General features: G+C 42.1%; 1 protein-coding gene across 1 annotated transcript in view; it reads left to right on the forward strand.

Moving 5' to 3' along the window:
* Ubr5 (ubiquitin protein ligase E3 component n-recognin 5) overlaps positions 1–23,121 on the forward strand; it is a 120,901-nt gene that overhangs the window by 53,693 nt on the left and 44,087 nt on the right. Inside the window, exons 10-22 of the mRNA XM_059246961.1 lie at positions 4,886–5,002; positions 5,086–5,196; positions 6,358–6,512; positions 7,620–7,737; positions 10,310–10,494; positions 11,394–11,503; positions 12,904–13,016; positions 15,274–15,417; positions 15,574–15,685; positions 15,894–16,048; positions 16,414–16,611; positions 19,600–19,810; positions 21,042–21,168. Of these exons, the coding sequence (XP_059102944.1) occupies positions 4,886–5,002; positions 5,086–5,196; positions 6,358–6,512; positions 7,620–7,737; positions 10,310–10,494; positions 11,394–11,503; positions 12,904–13,016; positions 15,274–15,417; positions 15,574–15,685; positions 15,894–16,048; positions 16,414–16,611; positions 19,600–19,810; positions 21,042–21,168 (1,856 nt within the window). The remainder of the gene's footprint in view (positions 1–4,885; positions 5,003–5,085; positions 5,197–6,357; positions 6,513–7,619; positions 7,738–10,309; positions 10,495–11,393; positions 11,504–12,903; positions 13,017–15,273; positions 15,418–15,573; positions 15,686–15,893; positions 16,049–16,413; positions 16,612–19,599; positions 19,811–21,041; positions 21,169–23,121) is intronic.

The raw sequence follows: 23,121 nt of genomic DNA on the forward strand, positions 1-23,121 counted from the left end.
GAAAAGGTACCAAGCCACATGACTAAACATAGAAAGAATTATGGGTTAATTTAAGTGTAAGATCTAGTCAATAGTTAGCCAGAGCTAATGGCCACGCAGTTTTAATTAATATAAGCCTCTGTGTGTTTACTTGGGTCCAAGCAGCTGCAGGACTGCGGGAGCCGAGCAGTACCAGGAAAACTTTAGCTACAAATGGCGCCCAATGTCGGGCTCAAACATATGACACTAAGATTAAGAGTCTCATGCTCTACCAACTGAGCTAGCTGGGCCACTTGTAGCTACTGTGGTCGAGTGCAGCCCTGGCTGCGTATAGCCAGACCGCTTGTAGGGCTGCAAACTCCGGCTGAGCCAGTGCCTGTAACCCCTGGCCTGTAAGGCCACCAAAGGTTTTTTAGTGAATTCTTGCCTCATGGTCACCAAATGTAAATGAATTTCTAAACAGTCTTATTAAATAAGAAACAGAGCCAAATAATACGGGGGTAATAGTTGAAGAGATCAGAGAAATAACGAATAGCTATGACTAGCCTTAGCTTACCACCATGCCATAGCTTCCCCAGAGAGTGCTTCTTCCTGTCTAACCTGCACTTTTATTGCCTTCCTCTTCTGCCTCCTCATTGGCTCTAAGCCCAGCCACATCACTTCCTCATCGTCACTGCCTGTCTATACAGACCTCCAGGTCTCTATGGTTGGTACTGGGATTAAAGGCGTGTGTCACCATGCTTGGCTGTGTCCTTGACCACACAGACTGTGCCTGCCATGTGATCGGATTAAGGGAGTGTACTACCACCGCCTGACTTCTGTTTTATGGCTGCTGTGATCTCCAGGCAAACTTTATTTATAAACATACAAATATAACATTTCAGCACAAGTAAAATATCACCCCAGTACACACTGTTTAGATTTAAAGGATGCTTCCAGTCTTCATTTGCTGAGCTCTCAGGATGGGTTTGGTGGTGCTTGTCTGGGATTCCTCAGAAGGCATGGACAGATCAGCACTTAAGTAGCCCTTATTTCCCTTAGTGTCCTGGAATAAGTACTTGTATTCCTCCCGACTCTTTGAACATGGAGTTGTGTGCGTTATCTGTTTCTCTGGATGGTGGTGAGAGGAAACCGACTTGTAACAGCTGACTCAGTATAGAAGTCATGTGCTATTGGAACATGCTGTTGGCTGTGTTGCCTCATCTTAACCATGATTCTCACACCGAGGAGTATGAAAACAAATTCTAGAAGGGGAAGCTTGTTTTATTGATACCTAGAAATTTCTAAAAAAATGTCCATTAAAAGTTAGCTCCGTTCAGGCATGAAGGCACATGCATATGATCCCAGCACTCAGGAGGATTGCCATGTGTTCAGGGCCGACTTGTGCTTCACAGTGAGTAGCAGGCCAACAAGACAGAAACAAAGTGTCCCAAGTGTGCCCAAATGCGGTTTGATGAGAATGAGTGCAGGAGACAGGACCACAGAAGACGTGCAGGAAAGGGTTAGGAAAGCAAGGGTGAGGTGGAGCCGCCACACGACCAAACGGCACGACAGACTCCGATGCCGCTAGTCCTTTTGGTCTCAGGAAGATGCCACGCTTACCTTTCAGTGACATTTGAATAAGTGCTTTTTCTGTCCCTTCCCTAGGCTGGTGATTGGACTTAGTCATCGACATCATCCCTAGCAGATTTTCAGGTTCCGATCAGTCCTGGTGAACAGCGGGCTGTCTTGCATAGAAGTCATTTTTTTATTGGTTTTTAAATGAATAAATGAGTTCCAAGAGGGTCTTGCCGTTGTGCTTTTGCGGTTAGGATGGTTCATTGGGGGTTGTACTGCCCTCAGCAGAGCATTTCCGTAAGATATTGGCATTGAGTTTTATGTGTTCGCTGAGCAGTGGGTTGATGTGCTTTTGCTCTACCGTGTGTCGTGCTGGCCTGCAGTAATGTAGAGCTTCCACTGGGAGTTCATTGGGGAGTACTTACTGTAAAGGGTGACTGAAGGTGTGGAGAAAGTTCTGTGGGGATTGAATGGGAAGTGCCTAATCCCATTTTAGAGACTGGAAAAAGGCTTCCCAGAAGATGTGACATGTAAATGTTGTTGAGGTAAAGTGGGCATTGACCATAATTGTGCGTGGACCCCGAGTCCTGAGAGTTCATGGTATGTTTGTAGAAGTGAACACACAGAGTTGCCTGCTGCTGTATTTTAGGAGGTAGAAGTGGTAGACTGACTGGAGTAGATGGAAGATGGCTGAGGTCCACTTGCCAGGGAATTGAGGTATTGATTTTCAGTGACTAAGGTCTTACAGAGTCTTCAGAGGATTATGATGAGGTTGGTGAGGTTTTTGTCTGTGTTTAAGGAAGTGAACACTGTTGGTATCGAAAGAAATTTAGGAAGAGGAAAAGGAACATCTAATCAGTTGTGTGATAGGATTGTTGAGTAAACTGTGAAGACCTTAAACAAAGTAGGACTAGTGGGGACTGAGGAAGGGAGACTCAGGAATTGACAAGTGTGTCACTCTGATTGGTTGCTAGATTGATAGAGAAAAGAAGAGCAGAGAGGGCTCTCAGATCCCACTAGTACTCAGTGGGTGATGGGACTCATTAGTGGAGGTGGGGACCGAAGATGAGGGTGGGCCTTGTGGGAGATGATACTTGAGGAGACCACACCACAGTTGGGTATGTCTTAGTTTCCATGACTCTTTGAGAAGCCCATACTCATGCTCTTGCTTACTTTCTTCTGAGCCTTAATGCTTAAGCCTATACTGAAATATGTTTATTATATCTTAGCTCTGCTTCCTTTTAAGAGAATTCTGCAGCTCAGCCTGGTGGTGTATTTCAAAGCATAGTGTGCTAGCTGATAGAGTCACTGAACATAATGGACAGTGACACGATCTGGAGGAAACACATAATGTGGTGAGGGAGTTGGAGGAAGGACGCAGAGCAGGGCACAATGTAGCTGTGTAGCCCAGGCTATCCTTGAGCCCTCTGTCCTCCTACTGAGTGTTAGGACTTAGGGGTGTGTGCCACCATACACAGCTGGTTGAGTTTGTAGGAGTAGATGGATAAAATAGGTAGGGTATCCATTTGGCACTTGAAAGTACTATGGTAAGATGAAACAGCTTACGTGAGAATTGAGTTTATCACCGAGTGGACTGAAGGACAGGCTAGTTTGAATGGTTGTTGTGGGAAAGGGATACAAGAAGGGGCTGTGTTCAGTGTGTATGTCTGTGTGTGGCCTTTAAAGAAGGTAGGAAGGAGGAGATCTTTCTCTGGAGATGGGAGGTGGTAAGAGATTAGAAAAGGAAGGGGCTTTTATTATGTAAGCCAGGTAGAGCTCTGCAGGAAGCCTCTGTCCAGGAGCTCTCATTGTTTGGGGAGTAGAAGGTGAATCTGATAAAGCAATAGTCGGCTCTGTGCTGTACACTTTGCATATTAGTTCACACCCCTCCCTCCCAGAGACTTGTGAAAATATATTCATTTCAGGTGTGAAAAATGAGTTCAGAGAAACAACATAATTGACATCACGTCACTTTAGTAAGTGGACCTAGATTTTGGATTCCCCTTTGCTGATGCCATTCCATTATATAAATTTGTTTTTTTTTTTTTTTTTAAAGATTTATTTATTTATTTTGTATACAGCATGTATGACCAGAAGAGGGCACCAGATCTCATCACAGATGGCTGTGAGCCACCATGTGGTTGCTGGGAATTGAACTCAGGACCTCAGGAAGAGCAGTCAGTGCTCTTAACCTCTGAGCCATCTCTCCAGCCCGTTTTGTTTGTTTTTTGAGACAGGGTTTTTCTGTGTAGCCTTGGCTATATTGGAGCTCATTCTGTAGACCAGGCTGGCCTTGAACTCAACAGAGATCTGCCTGCCTCTGCCTCCTAAGTGCTGGGATTAAAGGCGTGTGGCACTACTGCCTGGCGATTATATTAAATTTTAGCTAAAGGACTGAGAGGAGAGAGATATAAAAGGTAAGATGTGGTGCAGTTCCTACAAGGGAAGGAGGTGGTGGCCTTTGATGCCCATGGTTTAGAGAGGAGAGGATTTGGTGATGTGAGGAATTTAAATTCTGTTGGGTATCATCTTCAGATGCCATCTGTAAGGTTACCTGGAGTGAAGGGGTTGGTGCAGATGCAGTAAGATTTAAATCAGTGCTCTTTTGGTATATTCTGAAGCGTAACCCATGCTTCTAGCCCTTGATAGATAGCCCTAAGTTAGGTCAGCCGTGTAGTCGATCTGACAAAGGAAGATTCTGAGGTTTCTGGGTAACTTTATGGGTCAGTCATTTATGTTAAAAATAATCAATTGTTATTTACATTCATCGCTCATTTTATTTTTAGATATGATTGCATCCTAGTCTCTTACATTTCTTTCCCCTTAATTAATGAGCTTTTACCACAAAAAAACAATAGGGGCATTGGTTTCAGCAGTTTGGAGTATCTGCAGGGAAGATACTACCTCCACCCTCCACTCTATCCAGCACACTCACTGAGTATTTTCTGTGGACTGTTCTGAGGTTACAGTGCAAAGAAGAACTTAGATTTGTCTCAGGCTGGGCTGTGCAGTGTGGTATGAGCTAAGAGGAAGGCAGGGTGAGGGCTAGAACATCAGATTTGGTGAGACTGGGAGTCTTCCTAGCATGGACTTGATGTAAGAGAGGGAATGGATTATCTGAAAGTGGAGGCAGGGGCATTAGCAAGGACAGTCCTAGTGTGATGTCTTGGAAGCAGGCAGCAGGACTGAGTTCTGAAAGGGAGTCAAGGATTGTGAGGATCTTGAGATTGTAGTTTATATGCCTAAGTAAGCAGTCTAGTGATTAGTTTATAGTGATTAAAAGCAGTGTCTAAACCAAGGAATTTGTCAATTTTTGTATTCATAGTTTTGTTTTATTTTTACTTTATAGGATGGAACAAAATTTACGTGCATTGGGGCTCTGTATTCTGAGCTTCTCGCTGTCAGCAGTAAAGGAGAGCTTTATCAGTGGAAATGGAGTGAGTCTGAGCCTTACAGGAACGCCCAGGTATTTTGTTATAGTTAATCTAGGAATGAGTGACTCTACATAACAACATAAGAATAGTAATCATTCTCCTTATGCTTTCAAAGAATCCTTCATTACATCATCCACGAGCAGCAGTTTTGGGGCTGACCAATGAGAAGATAGTCCTCCTGTCTGCAAACAGCATAAGAGCCACTGTGGCTACTGAGAATAACAAGGTGGGAACCATTTTGCATTGATGAACATTTATCTCATGGTTAAAGTCGTGACGTGCTTCTCTGCCCCTTTTCAGCTGCTTTCATTCTGATGTAGGACCATATTTAAAGCATTTTAACATTTACAATAATTCTGTCTCTTAATTTTTTGTTGGCTAATTTATACTATAATTTAACTTTGAAACTATTTACAATTACTTAGTATAATTGTGTGCATGTGGCACACGTGTGGAGTAAGATGACAACGTTTGAGAGTCAGTTTTCTCCTCACACATTGGTGGGGTCTGGTGCCTTATCCTGCCAGCTTGTCTAGAAAACTGTTTAAAGTGGCTTTCTACTGTTAAGGGAAGTAGAAAGTACCTATGAAAAGCTAGAGAGGAAAGTGCTAAGAGACAGGAGAAGGGCTTAAGAGGTTACAAAAGATTGATTGAACGTGTTGATGTTCCACTTCAGATGAGGCTAGGCATGTTAGGGTGGTGTGGCTGGAGACTGACATCATTACATTTCAGATGATCAGCATGACTTTAAAGCTATTGAATTCTATTACAAATTGTTAGAGCAACAGTCTGGTGGCCCATGACTGTACTTCTAGTAGTTGAGGATCTTCCAACTTCCAGTAGTTAGAAGCTGGCAGATCTCAAGTTTGAGGTCAGCCTAGACTGTAGTGAGAACTTGTCTCACTCTCCCAACTCCCAAAGAGGAGCGTGTTTAGTCTTGGTTAGTGCCTTAGAAATGGTAGGGCTTTGATTTACATGTGAAGAACGTGTTTGCGTTTTAATTGGGAAGCTTTACATTTTCTTCATATGTACGGTGGGTGTTTTGCCGGCTTGCACATGTGGTGGTTTACCATGTGCATGCCGGGTGGCCAGGGTGGTGAGAGGAGGGTGCCGATCTCCTGGAACTGCAGTTAGAGATGATTGTGAGCCCCATGTGGGTGGTGGGAACTGAACCTTGCTGCAGGAGCAGCGAGTACTCTTAATCACTGAGCCATCTCTCCAGCCTCCAGGAAGCTTTGCTGAAGTACTTGTTTTTGTTGTAGTGAACCTCCAAACATTTTAGACTTGGAGTTGATAGAATACATTATGCCTTACAATAGTGTTGATGACCACGGTTTTTTTGGAAAGAGACTTCTTTTACTTAAGCCTCTACTGTTATCTTCCTTAGGTTGCTACATGGGTGGATGAAACTTTAAGTTCCGTGGCTTCTAAGTTAGAGCACACGGCACAGACTTACTCTGAACTTCAAGGAGAACGGATAGTTTCTTTACATTGCTGTGCCCTTTATACCTGTGCCCAGCTGGAGAATAATTTATATTGGTGGTAAGTGTCTTTCACAGGGTTCTCATTGCATAGAAAGCAGTTTTGAAGAGAAGAGTATCACCTTGAGGTCATTGTAGAGACACAAATTTCCCTTCAGAGCAGTTGCATTAACAAACTGAGAATAAATTTATACAGTGTATCCTTGGCAACCATGTTATTAGACCTCCTGAGAGCACAAAGCAGAATAAATCACACAGACTCCTACTATGTAAAGTCAGCTACAGATAGTATTTTCAGGTAGTTTTAATCCTTTCTTATGTATGTACACATGTACTTTGCTTTTACACAGTTGCAAATTATGGGACATAATGTTATTTTAAATATTCATTGCATGAATTTTTTTCTCCATCATTTATATAACTTTATAGTTTATAAGGTTCAAAGTTTATTCTTTGTTGTGTTTTCAGGGGGATACCAGTAAATTTAGATCATCAAAAGTAATTATTTGTAAGAAAAAGTTATTTGTAAAAAGAATATTGGTTTTATTTTCTGTAGATTTTGTTGTTGTTGTTGTTGTTTTGTTTTGTTGTTCGAGACAGGGTTTCTCTGTGTAGTTTTGGTGCCTGTCCTGGATCTCACTCTGTAGACCAGGCTGGCCTCGAACTCAGAGGTCCGCCTTGCTCTGCCTCCCGAGTGCTGGGATTACAGGCGTGCTCCACCTTCGCCCGGCTTTTTTCTGTAGAATTTACTCCTAAAGCTTTAGTAAAACTGGATCCAGTTATTTCTTTTTTTTTTTTTTTTTTTGGTTTTTTTTTTTTTTTTTTTTTTTTTTTTGGTTTTTCGAGACAGGGTTTCTCTGTGTAGCTTTGCGCCTTTCCTGGAACTCACTTGGTAGCCCAGGCTGGCCTCGAACTCACAGAGATCCACCTGGCTCTGCCTCCCGAGTGCTGGGATTAAAGGCGTGCGCCACCACCGCCCGGCTTCCAGTTATTTCTTAACAAAGTCACGAAGACCCTGAAGCTGGAAGTAGCTGCAGAGGAGTACTGTTCTGAGAGCAGACAGTTGGAGAAGCAGTGTACCGGCAGTGCGTGAATGGCTAAGTAATTGTAGATTGATTGAGTGGGCTGCTTTGCTGCTTTCTTGACCAGTCTGTGGTTTTCCTTTCAGGGGTGTTGTCCCTTTTAGTCAAAGGAAGAAAATGTTAGAGAAAGCTAGAGCAAAAAATAAAAAGCCTAAATCCAGTGCTGGTATTTCCTCCATGCCAAATATCACCGTTGGAACTCAGGTAAGTGGTTAGAATTAAGCCAACTGATGTAAATGGCATCGTTTCTCTTAAAGAAATCAGCCTCTCCTTTCTTTGATGAGCAGTTCCTCTTACCAGGCATTTTTGTAATTGAGTGCTGTTTTAATATTCTGGGTTCTAGTAGCATGTATCCATATCTCGTAGCCATGTCGTTTTCTTGCAGCTGTCATTGTGGATTCTAGTCTCGTGTCTGTGTGTGGTTTTCCTGGAGCTGAGTTCCTGTATTACCCTGGCTGTAAGAACTGTGTAGTCGTACTTTTTCAGTGGAGAGCCTGGAGTGACCGACCCTCCCAGGAACATTGGTTGAGGTTGTCCTAGTGATAGGCTGGGCATGACTGTGATTGACAGCCCAGGGGAGTCTGAGAGTGGAGCAGGTTGGAAGACTGCTCTGTGGGTGGGGTATTGTCAGGAGGAGGTTGTGTCCGATCCTTCCTTGAATTTCTACAGATTGGTGTTTCAGGGCTCTGTGGCATTAGAAAGTGATTTTCAAAGTGTAGGGTCTCCTGCAGGCCCCATGTTCCTTTCATTCTTTAGTCAGTGGATAATCTCTTAATGCCTCAGCCAGGCCTAGCAAGTTGAATGAAGGAGAAGATACTAAGGATTTAGTAGAAATGGGCTATCAAGATGGCTCAGCTTTCTGCTGTGATGACCCGAGTTAGAATCTTGGGGCTCACAGAACGGAAGGAGTGAAGCCCAAAGGCAAAGTTTTCAGTAAATAAACTAGTAACATGTTGCTGAATGATAGATCACATCAGAGTACCTTGCGGTACAACTAAGATTGTGTTTATGGAGCCACAGAAAAGAACACATTGATGTGCTGACGTCAGTAAGCACTGTTGTTGGTTAACTTCCCTTGTATCCACAGAGCCTAATAGTTAGACTCTGTATTTACCAAATAGGGATTGTACTCTTCTGGCCCAGACTGGGGTTTGCTCCTTGTCTGTAAGATACATTTAGTATAATAAAGTGCTAGTACATAATTTCAGTTAATAATAATTAATCCGTGTTTTGATTTCGATTATAGTATTTTTATTGAACATTTATTGGTCTCTGAGCTTTTACTAGATTTTATTTTTGGTTTTTTGAGACAGGGTTTTTCTGTGTGTGAGTCCGTCCTAGAACTCACTCTGTAGACCAGGCTGGCCTTGAACTCAAATAGTTATACCTGCCTTTGCCTCTTAAGTGCTGGGATTAAAGGTGTGTCCTACCACTGCCTGGTAAATTTTATTTTTTTACATACTCTTTTTTTTTTTTTTTCCGGAGCTGAGGACCGAACCCAGGGCCTTGCGCTTGCTAGGCAAGAGCTCTGCCACTGAGCTAAATCCCCAACCCCAAATTTTATTTTTTTAAAGTGAAGCAAAGTTGGAGTTTATTAAGGGAAGTTTGTGGGGAGTTTTATTTTTTGAGGTGGGGGTTTCACCTTGAAGCTCTGACTGCCCTGGAGCTTGGCTTGCAACTTGCTATATGTAAGCTAGGTTGGGCTTAAACTTCGGAGCTGCTCCTGCCTATTCCTCCTGTGTGCTAGGATGCACCACCATGCCTGGCATGAGACGTTTTCTGTGGATTTAGGTAGGTTCAGTTTCTAAAGGTTGGGGAGAGAGGTGTAAGGGAAGGGAGGTAGGAACATACCCCGTAGTGGCCGGTTTGGGCTGCGGTGGAAGATGGTACACGGATTACTCTTCCTGAAAGTTTCTGGCGAAAACATTCTTCCAGGTTTGCTTCTGAGACCTTTTATTTATGCCTACAACTGTAGTTGATGATATGTACTTGTTCTCCAGGAGAACTAAGCCCCCATTGTGGTTTGTTTGACAGCGTCACCTCAGAGGCCAGCTTTCAGTGTACAAGTGCCACGAAACCTCGGGCAACTTCGAGCTGGAGAGCATAGCTTTAGTTCTACAGTGTCCTTTAATATGTCCTGTCCTTTAGCTGACATTGAGAAATGTATAAGTTATGGACACCTGAGCTGGTTTAAACTCTTTTTATTTGTTTGTTTATTTAGGAATCCTACTCTGGCTTTGCTGAGGCATTTCTTGTACCTCAGCCTCCCGAGTGCTGGGATTGTAGGCCTGCGCTGCCACACCCTGCTCCTTTTAAAGTGAAAAGATTACAGTGCCCACTGAGTCTTCTGGCTGGTGAACGGCCCTTCCGAGGGAAACATCCATAGAGACATGTATTAGAGCCTATGAGCATCAGAATTCAGGAAGAAATAGCTCACAGTGGCATGAAAGGAAGAAAAGTATAGTTTCTTCTTCACATTTTAGTTTGAAGTGTTGTGCTATTTCCAGTTTCTCCTGCCTTTTCTGTTGACTTTTCCTTCAGTGGAATGGCTGACACTGGCTGTGTGAGCTTTAATGATGTGTTGCCAGCAGACACGCTGATGTCACTGTTCATTAGAAGTGGGAACAGATGATTGGATGAGAAGGGTACAGTAATAGGCCCTTGTTGAGTGTCAGCTGTGTTGGAAAACACAGGAAGCCCACCCACTTTAGCATACATTTGAACTGATTGTCATTGTTTGTACATCATCCTGCTTGTGATTTCTTTTGTTTGCTAGGTGTGCTTAAGAAATAATCCTCTTTATCATGCTGGAGCAGTGGCATTTTCAATCAGTGCTGGGATTCCTAAAGTTGGTGTCTTAATGGAGTCAGTTTGGAATATGAATGACAGCTGTAGATTTCAACTGCGGTCTCCAGAGAGCCTGAAAAGCATGGAAAAAGCCAGTAAAACCATTGAAACAAAGTGAGTCCTGGGGCTTCTGTATGTCTCAACTCTTTGCTGTGTGCATGGACACACAAAAAGAAATGGGGAAATTGCTGAGCTTTCTTTGTATGTGACAGTTTCTTCTTTAAGACATTTGATTAGATGTATAAGCTTTGCTTGCTGTGTGTGTGAAAGCCAAGCCAGGTCCTCCAGAAGAGCAGTAAGCACTCGGAACGGCTGAGCCAACCCTCCAGCCCTAAATTACATACAGTTCTTGACGGGGGTCAGAGCGACACGGCAGTATTCTTTCTGGATGCCTTTTTTGGGGTGGGTGGGATGGGTAGGGTGGATGGAGTAGATAGGGTGGGTCATTAGCTTGTATTCTTTCTAGGTGTTACATAGCTCTAACATGGTCCACCTTACTGTTAGGCCAACATTCACTTTTCTTCTATGCAGTAAATTTGTTACGGAGCCTTTAGCCTGATAACAATGTGCTACCATCATTATAACATGGAGGAGTTTTTTCTTTTTGCTAAATTTTGGTACATTGGGAAAATGATGTGCTCATACCATATATACAGCTGTTCAAAATTCTGATGTAATGATTATAAGTTTATTAACTTGTGACATCTTTTCTTCTGATGTTACAAGTGCACACTGAAACTCAGAGCGCAGGGGTTTGTCAGTGAGCTTAAAAATATGCTCTTTTAAAAAATTAAACCTATTGCACTATACGTAAGATTTATAATTTTAGTGTTTTTTTTTTTTTTTTTTAAGTAGGTGGGCCTCCTAATTACATTGATATTTGGCCTAAAACTTATTTTAAGACTATAGCCATTGAATAAGACTTTCCCCTCCCTTATAATCTTGTTTCAATAAATTGTTTGAAAGGTTCTGTTTTATTTCTAGTTATAAGGAGAGTGCTTTTCTCACTTTAGGCCTGAGAGTAAGCAGGAGCCAGTCAAAACAGAAATGGGTCCTCCGCCATCTCCAGCTTCCACCTGCAGTGACGCCTCCTCGATTGCCAGCAGCGCGTCGATGCCCTACAGTAAGTCTCACGGGCACTGTGCAGGCCCTGAGCAGACAGCACTGTGCCCCAGTGCCCTACAGTAAGTGTCACGGGCACTGTGCAGGCCCCGAGCAGACAGCAGTGTGCCCCCAGTGCCCTACAGTAAGTCTCACAGGCACTGTGCAGGCCCCAGCAGACAGCAGTGGGCCCCCAGTGCCCTACAGTAAGTCTCACGGGCACTGTGCAGGCCCCGAGCAGACAGCAGTGTGCCCCCAGTGCCCTACAGTAAGTCTCACGGGCACTGTGCAGGCCCCGAGCAGACAGCAGTGTGCCCCCAGTGCCCTACAGTAAGTCTCACGGGCACTGTGCAGGCCCCGAGCAGACAGCAGTGTGCCCCCAGTGCCCTACAGTAAGTCTCACGGGCACTGTGCAGGCCCCGAGCAGACAGCAGTGTGCCCCCAGTGCCCTACAGTAAGTCTCACGGGCACTGTGCGGGCCCCAGCAGACAGCAGTGTGCCCCCAGTACCCTACAGTAAGTTTCACGGGCACTGTGCGGGCCCCAGCAGCCAGCAGTGTGCCCCCAGTGCCCTACAGTAAGTCTCATGGGCACTGTGCGGGCCCCGAGCAGACAGCAGTGTGCCCCCAGTGTCCTACAGTAAGTCTCACGGGCACTATGGAGGCTCCAAGCAGCCAGCAGTGTGCCCCCAGTGCCCTACAGTAAGTCTCATGGGCACTGTGCGGGCCCCGAGCAGACAGCAGTGTGCCCCCAGTGCCCTACAGTAAGTCTCATGGGCACTGTGTGGGGCCCCAAGCAGCAGCCAGGTGCTGTTTGTCTGACTTGTCAACATAATAACATTGAAAATCCTTTTTATAGATGTTGTGTGTTCTCTTGCTGTGTTATTGTTGTACAACTTTGTTGAAGTGGAAAGACAGTATTTACAGTTCATTGTCTCAGATGTTTTTGATAGTCATAGTTAGAAATAGGTAGAATTCTTTGTAGTCATCAGAGGAGATACCCCACTACCACTCTTTGTTCTGGGTCTTTTTGAGACTCATTATTTTGTATATTGGTTATGACATGATTTCAACTTTTGCTTAGAATTTATAGAATTTTTAAAGCTAGGCTTAGAACTGTACCTTGGATTTTAAGCTCCTTGAAAGTCACACTTTGAAGTTATATGGTGGTTTTAAGAAGAACGTAGCAGATACTCCTTTTTAAATGTTGGCATGCCCACATTTCGGCTCATCTCAGCTTGTAGTGATGTGTGTATAGTTAGGCAGTAACCAATTGTAGCCCTTCTTTATTTACTGATAGTTTATTGAAGTAGGAGTTTCTACGTTCCTGTACAAACATCATTACTGGTGTGCTTAGATGGGCTCTGTAAAGATTTTTTTTTGTTGTTTTCTTTTTGGTACTTAACGTTTTGTTGTTGTCTAAGAACGACGTCGATCAACTCCTGCCCCCAAGGAAGAGGAAAAGGTGAACGAAGAGCAGTGGTCTCTACGGGAAGTTGTTTTTGTTGAAGATGTCAAGAATGTTCCTGTCGGCAAGGTTTGTTGAGTATAGATGAGAGTTAGTTACTAACTGTCTCCTGCCTCGTTTGGGTTACTTGAGGATTTCGATGGTTAGTGTCTGAGACCCCTTTCTTCAAGGCATCCTTTAGAATGTCTCCTTCTGTGCTTCCTTTAGTCTCAATTTTGTGTCACTGACGGTGAAGAGATGATGGTGTGCTGTATTAGTCAAGGCTCTCTAGGGGAACATAACTGATAAAACACACACACACACACACACACACACACACAGAGAGAGAGAGAGACAGAGACAGAGAGACAGAGACAGACAGGATTTATTAGAATGCTTACAGCCTGTGGTCCAGCTAATCCAGCAATGGCTGTCTACCAATGGAAGGTCTAAGATTCAGTGGTTGTTCAGTCCATGAGGCGGGCTCCTAGCAGGTCTGCACTGGAAATCCTGTGAAGAAGTGGCCTTAATGCCAGTGAAGGAAAAGAGCCTGCCAGTGAGAGCAAGCAAGTGAAGAGCTTTGTTCTTCCCTATCCTTTACGTAGGCTGCTAGCAGAAGGTGTAGCTCAGATTAAAGGGGGTTTTTCCTCCCTCAAAAGATCTGGATTACAGGGGCAGCTTCTCAGCTCAAAGATGCAGACTAAAAGTTGGTCTTCCCACTTGAAGTGACTTAATTAAGAAAGAATTCCTCACAGGTGTACCCAGCCCCTCGCGTTTCAGTTAACTCCAGATGCAGTCAAGTGTTGACCACCAAGAGTAGCCATCACATGTGCCTTGAGCGTTGGAGGGTGATGTTTTGTTCTTAGGTTAATTTGGGATAATTTTACATGTACAAAAAAGTTGAAGAGAGATATATTACTTTTTATTTTAAAGTAAGATTATTTATTTGTGAGGTGTGTATGTACACTCACATGAGTGTGTGTGTGTGTGTGTGTGTGTGTGTGCGCGTGCTGAATCCCTTGGAACTACAGTTCCAGGCCCTTGCAGGATGCTTACCGTGTTACATATGCACTAGTCCTTATGATCCTGAAGCATGTGCTCTCGGCTGCTAAGCCATTTCTGCTGCCCTGAGAAATTGCTTTGGATACAGACATTAATGGAGCTGTGAGACTGCAGTCGGAGATAATTTGTGACGTTAAGCATTGCTCTATATGAACCACTTTGTGTTTTCTCCTCTTTTCCTCCTGAAGATTGTCCTTTGTAGAAGCCATTTGCTTGAATGCTATTAATTGATCCTTTCGTCCTTGGTCCATATTTTAAATATTCCTACAAGTAGAGAAAATCTGCAAAGAGAGGAGGGTTATTTTTAATTGCTTTTTGATAGTTTTCTAAAATAGGATGACCTTTGAAAATAAGGTTTTCATTTATACATAATGGAAATAGATGATAAACCAACATCTACAATTTATACAGGCCTCTTTTTGGTTTTTTGAGACAGGGTTTCTCTGTGTCGCTTCACGCCTTTCCTGGATCTCACTCTGTAGACCAGGCTGGCCTTGAACTCACAGAGATCATCCGCCTGGCTCTGCCGAGTGCTGGGCTTAAAGGCGTGCGCCACCACCACCCGGCCAGGCCTTTCTTATGAAGGCTTTTTCATTAACTTTAGTTTCACTTGAATTCACCTGGTTTAAACTCATAAGTATTAAGTAGAAGAGGTGAGATTGAAATGTCCTGACTGTCTGTCTGCATATGACCCCATCCCCAGTTTGACAGGAGTATGGCCACAAGTTACGTATCTGGAAATTTAAACTTATTAAATAAAACAACAACAACAATAATAATAATATGCCATTTCCTCAGTCATGCTAATCCCATTTGAAGAGCTTTGCAATTTTCTAGGCTGCTGACCTACATGGATGCTAAAAGGGCTAGGCCAGGTTTATCTGTAATCTCATCACTTGGGAGGTAGAGGTGGAAGGATCCAGAAGTTATTCAAGGTCCCACTTAGCTGCATAGTGAAGACCAGCCTAGGATACATGACAAATGAAACAGAACGTTCTATCACGTATGCTGCTTAGAGTCATAGAGAAGGAAGCTGAGAGGTCTGGTCAGTAGATGGCTCACACTGGTGATCATGGTCAGCAGTGGCTCTTTTAGTCTTGAATGTGGATGTGCCAGCAGGCTCAGGTTAATGTAACAGCGTAGTGCTCATTGAGGATACGTACTTAGAAGGACTTAAGTGTCTTTAGTATTGAGTAGTAAGTCCGTTTGGAAAGCAGAATTTATGTGTTAATTTCATAGGAACTGTTTTTAATGTTTACTCATTGCATCTGCCTCTTGTTTCCAGGTGCTAAAGGTGGATGGTGCCTATGTTGCTGTAAAGTTTCCAGGAACATCCAGTAACACGAACTGTCCGAACAGCTCTGGCCCGGATGTTGACCCTTCTTCGCTCCTGCAGGACTGCAGGCTACTTAGAATTGATGAACTGCAGGTATTTGTGTACAGGGCTTCTCAGTGAATTCTGGGACGGCAGGCTACTTAGAATTGATGAACTGCAGGTATTTGTGTACAGGGCTTCTCAGTGAATTCTGGGACGGACTCACCGAGTTTGTTACAGTGAGAGCAAAATTCCCTTTGCTGTTGGCAGGTTGTCAAAACAGGTGGCACACCGAAAGTTCCCGACTGTTTTCAGAGGACCCCTAAAAAGCTGTGCATACCAGAGAAGACTGAAATTCTAGCAGTGAATGTGGACTCCAAAGGTAAGGTCAGGTCTTTCCACTTTACATCTGCTGCATCTGGAAATGCGATAAAGTTGTTTGGTGACTTAACAGTTCTTGCCCCGACATGAAGCATAATAGATTAAATGTGGCTGATTTATTCACAACTGTTGTTGGAGAGGTTAAAATTTAGTAGATGCCAGTGTGTAAGGTTTTTCTATTTTTCTTTTCATTTATGTGTCTTCGAAAGGTGTCCACGCTGTTTTGAAGACAGGAAACTGGGTACGGTACTGTATCTTTGATCTTGCTACAGGAAAAGCCGAACAAGAAAATAATTTCCCGACGAGCAGCACTGCTTTTCTTGGTCAGAATGAGAGGAATGTAGCTATTTTCACTGCTGGACAGGTAAGAGTCCATTTTACTTTTTAAGAGCAGATACAAGACTGGCATCTTGTGCCACTTAGGGTTTGCCTATTAGAGAATTAAAAATATTGAACACATTCTATTATGAGAGTAGTTTATTTGAAAATAAATAAACATATTGTAAAGTCAGTATTTACTCTTACCCCCCCCCCCCTTTTTTTTTCTTCTTCCTTTTTTTGAGAGGGAGAGTTGATAAGGGTCTCTACCTTAGGCTGAATTTGAACTCTTGCTCACCCTGTTATATTTTATCCTCCTAAGTACTTAGAATTTTGGCAAGCATGTTCACAATAGGTTTGTATAATCATTTTTGATTGGGATCAAGCATTATTATTTTTCATTCATTGTAGGAATCTCCTATTATTCTTCGAGATGGAAATGGTACTATCTACCCAATGGCCAAAGATTGCATGGGAGGAATCAGGGATCCTGACTGGCTTGATCTTCCACCAATTAGCAGTCTTGGGATGGGTGTGCATTCTTTAATAAATCTTCCTGCTAATTCAACAATCAAAAAGAAAGCTGCTATTATCATCATGGCTGTAGAGGTAATTTAACTTTGGAAAATAGACTCGGCATTTTAATTCAGAAGAAATACTGATATCTTGAAAATTCTTGTCCCTTCCCTGTAAGAACAAATAGTTTATTAATAGAGCAGAGACAAGAAAAGTCAGTGATTATGGTATAATTTTGTTTAAAAAATAAAGGCATATATGCTGTTGGGATAGCACAGTGGTCAGGGATCAGACTGACAATATGGAAAACTTTTGAGGCAGTGGTGTCTGTGAGAGGGCGAGAGGGGATGGCTGTCTGTGGTACCAGGCGTCGTCTTGAAGAATCTCATTAATGCTAGAAAAATGCATTTAGCCAAGAGGGGAGGATTGTATTAGAGTAGCAGGTGGTAAGCCTAGATAGGCAGACACAGGGTGGCTTGTGTCCTTGCCTGAGGTTCCTGAACTGAATACCAATAGAATTTTGAGGTGGTGAACGGCATTTTTATTTAAAAAATTAGTAACAAATTATTGGGGTTTTAGGGAAAAATGGACAGAAAAGAGATGTTTAAAGAATCAGATAAAGGCTAATGTATAGTCCAAGTTAGATACAAAGCAAACTTGAACTCTTGAAAATGGGAAAGAGGGACAGATTTGATAGACTTGAAGGAAGTAGAAACTGAAAAGCTTATGACCTCTGGATGGTAATAGTCAAGGGAGAGCTGTAATTGATGTGTTTGTGGTGGTGATAGGAACAGCTGGAGTAAAGGTGGAGGTGAGATTGCTACGGTTAAATAGCTGTCGGCTGTAGAAGTGGAGGTGATATCACTAGACTCCGCAGTTTTAGCTGAGGTGGATTTAGGCAAAGGGGGATGGAGAGATGGGGTTAGGAGGTGTTTAAAGTGGCTGTGTTGGACAGCTTGGTGACTTGACCAGAAGACAGAATTGTGGCTAAAAGGTTTAAGGTTCTGGATATCTTAGATTTAGTTTTACAAGTAGAATCAGCAATATTTGCTAATGGCTAAATGCAGGAGATCAAATTCAGAAAGAAAGCGAAAGGTTTTTTTTTGTGTGTGTGTGTGTCTGTGTGTGTGTGCCATGGAGTACATTTGGAGGTCGGCACTCAAAGCTTTGTGGCGTTGGCTCTCTTCTTACTTGGGATCTAGAGGTGGAGTGAGAGTTGTCAGGATTCCTTGACAAAGCACCTTGAACTGCTGGGCTGTCGTCACAGCCCAAAGGTTTCCAAGAAGAAGCTGCTATTTATTTATGGAGGAGCATCTAAAGACGTTTAGGAGGTCAGGGTTAGACATGTGACCTTAAGGGGGTCTGTGGTCACACATCCATGTGGACAATGGAGAATGAAAAAGAAAAAACAGATGCCAGAAAACTAAGAGACAGAACAAAATGCAGTGATTTGAATGTGGCGTGAGCAGAGCTACAGATTTGTTTGTTTTTTGTTTTTAATTCCCTGTGCCTTTTGCTCTAGGGCAGCATAGCTAAGCATGGTGCTGATAGTGTGAGGCCATGCTAGGTCTAGCAGGTTGATGATGAAAACTCCTGTAGAGTTGCTGATGCCAACCAAGTGACTAGTAGGCTGTGTATCATAGCACTGTACTAACAATGAAAAAGCGTGTGTTGCTCAAGTGCTGTGCTTTGGGTTTTAGAGAGACTTGTGAGCATTGTGGCGAAAGTTCGCCCCAAGTGGTAGTTAATTCCACAGTGAAAGCAGCCTTTCTCACATGTCCCAAGTACTTTTAAGATTTACATTCTCATATGGACAGTGGCCTTTCTTCTTCCCCATAAAGTTGGGGGAGGGAGACTTTATTGAGGCAGTTTCCTGGCAGATTGTCCTTGTCTTTGTCCCTCTGTATTCCCATACATATCTGCTTTTTTCTAGTAAAAGTTACAAATAATGAGCTTGCTTTTTAAGATAAAACAAGTGCTTTCTATTCTATTCAATGTTCCCTATCTTTAGTTTTTTACTTTGTACTGTTTTTGTGTTTGTTTGTTTAAAAGATTTGTTTTTATATGTATACGAGTGTTTGCAGGCATGTTTGTGCAGCATGTGGATTCCTGGTGCCTGAGGAGGCCAGAGCAGAATGTCAGATCCCTGGAACTGGAATTACAGAGGGCTGTGGGTACTGGGAACTGAATCTAGGTTCTCTGCAAGAGCATCATGTGCTTTTACCTGCTGAGCCAATTCTCTACCCCCTGAAGTACTTCTTTGTGCTGTGAGACAACCAATGATATTTTCTGTGCACACCTTGGAGCACTGTTATGTCTTTGATAGTTAGATTTATTTTCTGTTTTGGAAATTACACCCTATCACAATTCCTAAAGAGTTCAAAGTTTTGTGTTCCATGTACCACAGCATAAATATACACCTTTATTATTGTGTATGTATATGATTGGGGCGTGGTACTGGGAGGTACATGTGGAAGTCAGAGGACAGCTTATGGGAGTTGGTTCTTTTCACCACGTGGGCCTTGGGGATTGATTGAGCTCAGGTGGTCAGACTTGGTGGCAAGTGCTTTTGACCTACTGAGCCTTCTCCTGGGCCCCAAAGTGTGACTTTTACAACCATGAGGTGAGAATAAGTAAGTTGGAATAAAATGTACATCCTTTGCTTAATTGGCCGACAATATTGCTAGTGTTCTAATTTGAGAGCTTGAGTAAATACCAGGGTATCACTAAACATGGTGAGTTTATCATACCCCAGGCAATCCCATTCAGTTACTAGATGTATGACTGGTTTTCCATTAGCTTCAAAGTTGAGGTAGTTTTGAAAATTGAAAATATTTACTTTTTTCTGTGAACATGTTTCACAGAATGTTTCTACTCTTTTCAGTTGTCACTTAGACACAATCCTTCCAGAATACAGATGAATTCAGCCACTTTTGCTAGGCCGTTTGCAATCAGTTTCTATTTATTTGAAGATCTGATTACATTATAGTGGCCATGAGGCATTTTTGATGTATATAATTTTGGACATGTTTACTGTTCATTTCATTGATTTTTTTTTTTCCCTCTTTTGCCTGAGTACAGAAACAAACCTTAATGCAGCATATTCTCCGTTGTGACTATGAGGCCTGCCGACAGTATCTCATGAATCTTGAACAAGCAGTTGTTTTAGAGCAGAACCTACAGATGCTGCAGACCTTCATCAGCCACAGATGTGATGGGAATCGGAACATTCTGCATGCTTGTGTATCAGTTTGCTTTCCAACTAGCAATAAGGAAACTAAGGAAGAAGAGGGTAAGACTCAGAACCAAAACAAGGCCTTGGAAAGAACTTTAGGAAGAGAAATTGACAAATTCCTGTAGAGAACATATGCACTTTTTACTTTATTTTATATCATCTTGGAAGGTCTGACTTTGTCAGGTGGTAAAAATAATTCTAAGGGTTAGATACGGAAGCCAATGGTAAGTTTGTTTTTATTGTCTTTAATTCTTTGAATAATAAAGCTGAGTATGTTGATAGTAAATGAACTTAACGAATTTTATAAGTACAAATGACTTTTTTTAAAAAAACATTAAGTGTACATGTCTGTGTTTGTGGATATGTGCACATGGGTGGGTACACGTGCCTGAGAAGACCAGAAGCATTGGATCCCCCAGAGCTGGACTTACAGGCAGCTGTGAGTCACGGTGCTGGGAACTGGACTCTGGTCCTCTGGAAGAGCAGTAAGTGTTTTTAATTGCTGGGCCATCTCTCTACTTTCTAGAATAATTCATTTTTAATGTATATGTATGTATTTTCATCTGTGCACGTGTGTGCCATTGCTGGGGAGGCCAGAAATGTTGGATCTCCTAGAGATGAAGTTAGGTGAATGTGAGCTGGGGAACTTGGGTCATCTGTAAGAGGAGCAAGTGCTCCTAATTGCTGAGCAGTCTGTCTCTCCAACCACCTCTTCCCTCCCCGAAATTAATTTACACATAGGAATGTGGTATTCTCAGCCACCAGAAATGTTTGTCATGTTGTTTGGAATGTAGGAAAAAAAATAAGTTACTGGGTTGTTACATGTTTCTGAAAAGTAAGGTGGCTTTTTATTTTGGCCATGGAGTTTTTAATTGCCTAAATGATGAAGAACTTAAGTGCAACTTTGTAATTATTTTGAATTCTGCTGATGCTATTGTGGTAAGTGCATTTTGAATTGTAATTTGCAAGTTTCATTTTTATTTCATCAGAATTCCTAAGATTTGTTTATAAATACCATACATATAAACTAAGATGGCTATACTAATGAGTGAGTCATTTTATTTTTTTACTTAATAGTTGAAGGTAAATTTAAGTCTACTTAGTTTATATGTTGTTGAAATGAGGCAGAATAAATAAATAAAGGTCATAGTTCAATCTGTGTCATGGAGAAAGTTACCTGCTATATTAATTGAAGCACTAACATGGAGGAGTTAGTGTTTACTGGCCAGTCCATACTATCAGTTGTTTTCAAAGTTTAAATCCTCATTTTTTTCCTCTTATGTTTCAGAAGCTGAGCGGTCAGAAAGAAATACATTTGCAGAAAGGCTTTCTGCTGTGGAGGCCATTGCAAATGCAATATCAGTTGTTTCAAGTAATGGCCCAGGTAATCGGGCTGGATCATCGAGTAGTCGAAGGTAATATGATTTTTACAAGGAAAGTTTAATTGGAGGAAAAAGGTCCCAAGTACAGAAAGCAGTGTATCTCTTACTGTCTTGTGCATGAATTGGTGGGTCCTCTTTTGTTTGTTTTTGGCTTCTTCCAATAACACTGGGGAAATGTCTGATCACTAATTAGAGTCTGAACACTAGGATCTTTGACAATTGATAAATGAGATGATTTTAAAACAGCTCAGACTTCATCTTTTGAATGTGTTCTGAACTTTTTAATTCTTCTTAGGTAGTTGTTTTCTTTAGATGAAGAACAAGGAACACAATAGAGTCATTGACAACAACAACAAAAAACCCAACCCTCAATCTTTTAATTTTCGTATTGCTTATTTAGGTCCATTCCTCAGATGTCTTAATGATCTGGGAAGAAATAAAAGGCTGGTGTGTATTTTGAATGTTTGATTTTAAATTTTCAGGTTTTCTGAGTTGTTGGATGGATAATCCTTTATAACCTATGAAAATTGCTAGGTGTTTGGCTAGATGATAAACAAAGACTCAATAGTTTTCTGTAGGAAAAAGGGCAAGATTATTTTAGATATGAGAGAGTCAAGCTTCTTGGTTGTTGACAAATGGTGTGTGAAAGCACTGCTCCTTGGGTAGTAACGAGGTAGGTGGAGAAGCCTACTTCAGTCGAAAACACAATTGGCTTATTTTCTGCTACACACTCATCTTTCCCTTTCAAAATGGTTTTTTCTTCAATTGGCATTAGGAAAGCTACCAAGCTGATAGTTTTCCTGAGCTCAGAAAGATGTAAAAGTGAGACTTAACAAAGAACTCTGTGACCAAATTATAATTTTAAATAGTACAGAAACATGTATACTGTACAGAATGGAAATTACTACCAGCTTATTTATCTAGAACTACATTAAGCAAAGTGTTTACTCTAAAATGGGAAGCAACTTAAATTCTTCATCAAGAAATTAGTCTTTGAATTATTTCAGGTATTTCATTTTCTCAGAGAAATTACAGGTGCCAATCACTTTGGACTCTGATATGGTTGGTCCAATGCCAATACTGCCATCTTTTTTCATATAAGGATTATTTTGAAGGCAAAGACTAAAAGGAGCTTCAAGAGTGGGCGATGAGTCACTCACAGAAATAAATTGGCAGAGTAAGCTCCTTTGAGGAATTTGCCGAAGATTCCACTGCAGTGCTCTTAACCAGTGCAAACTCAGGGCTGCGGTTGACCAGATGACAGCACAGGAGGCTATTACTACGCCGGGCAGTAGGAAGTCACAGACTGCTTCACTGAAGTGAACCCTCCTCTATCCTACAGTGGATTGTGTAGGCGATGCGTGCCCCTTGAGGAGTATGCAGGCTGGGATTCCTGGGCCGTGAGCTCAGCACTGATGCAGTTTCACTGTTGAATGGAATACTGTAATGACGTCAGTGATGCTGTGACTCAAGTTTTGTTGTGTGACTCGATAGTTCCTGAGTACAAAGGGCAGATTTAGTGGAAAGCTTGATTGATGCATCTGATTGCAGGTGTATATACTCTAGAGATTGTTAATCTGGAAGACACATGACCTTCACTTTTTTGTCACAGTGTTATATTTGAACATGACTGGATTCTAAGGCTTCTGTAGCATGGATATAACGTGCTTACAAAGAGGAAATTACACCATCCTTGAATTCTTCCATATTGTCAGAAAACACGATGACTCCAGGCAAGCCTGTATGAAGGAAGAAATGTCAAAACTCTGAATCTTAGCAGCCAAGGTGGTACCTCCTCAGTATTGTCCTCAGCCACTGAGGATCCAGGTGAATCTCCATGAATTGTGTACAGCATCTTGAAGAATAATTTTCTTTTTGTTTTTGTTTTTTTATTTTTTTAAGAATCTGTATGAGGAGCTGGGCAATATACTTAAAAGTGTTCCCAAGACCTAATGAAGAAAAAGGTTAAGGACAATTAAAAAAAAA

Source organism: Peromyscus eremicus, chromosome 20 (assembly GCF_949786415.1).
Source record: "Peromyscus eremicus chromosome 20, PerEre_H2_v1, whole genome shotgun sequence".
Taxonomy (NCBI): Eukaryota; Metazoa; Chordata; class Mammalia; order Rodentia; family Cricetidae; genus Peromyscus; species Peromyscus eremicus.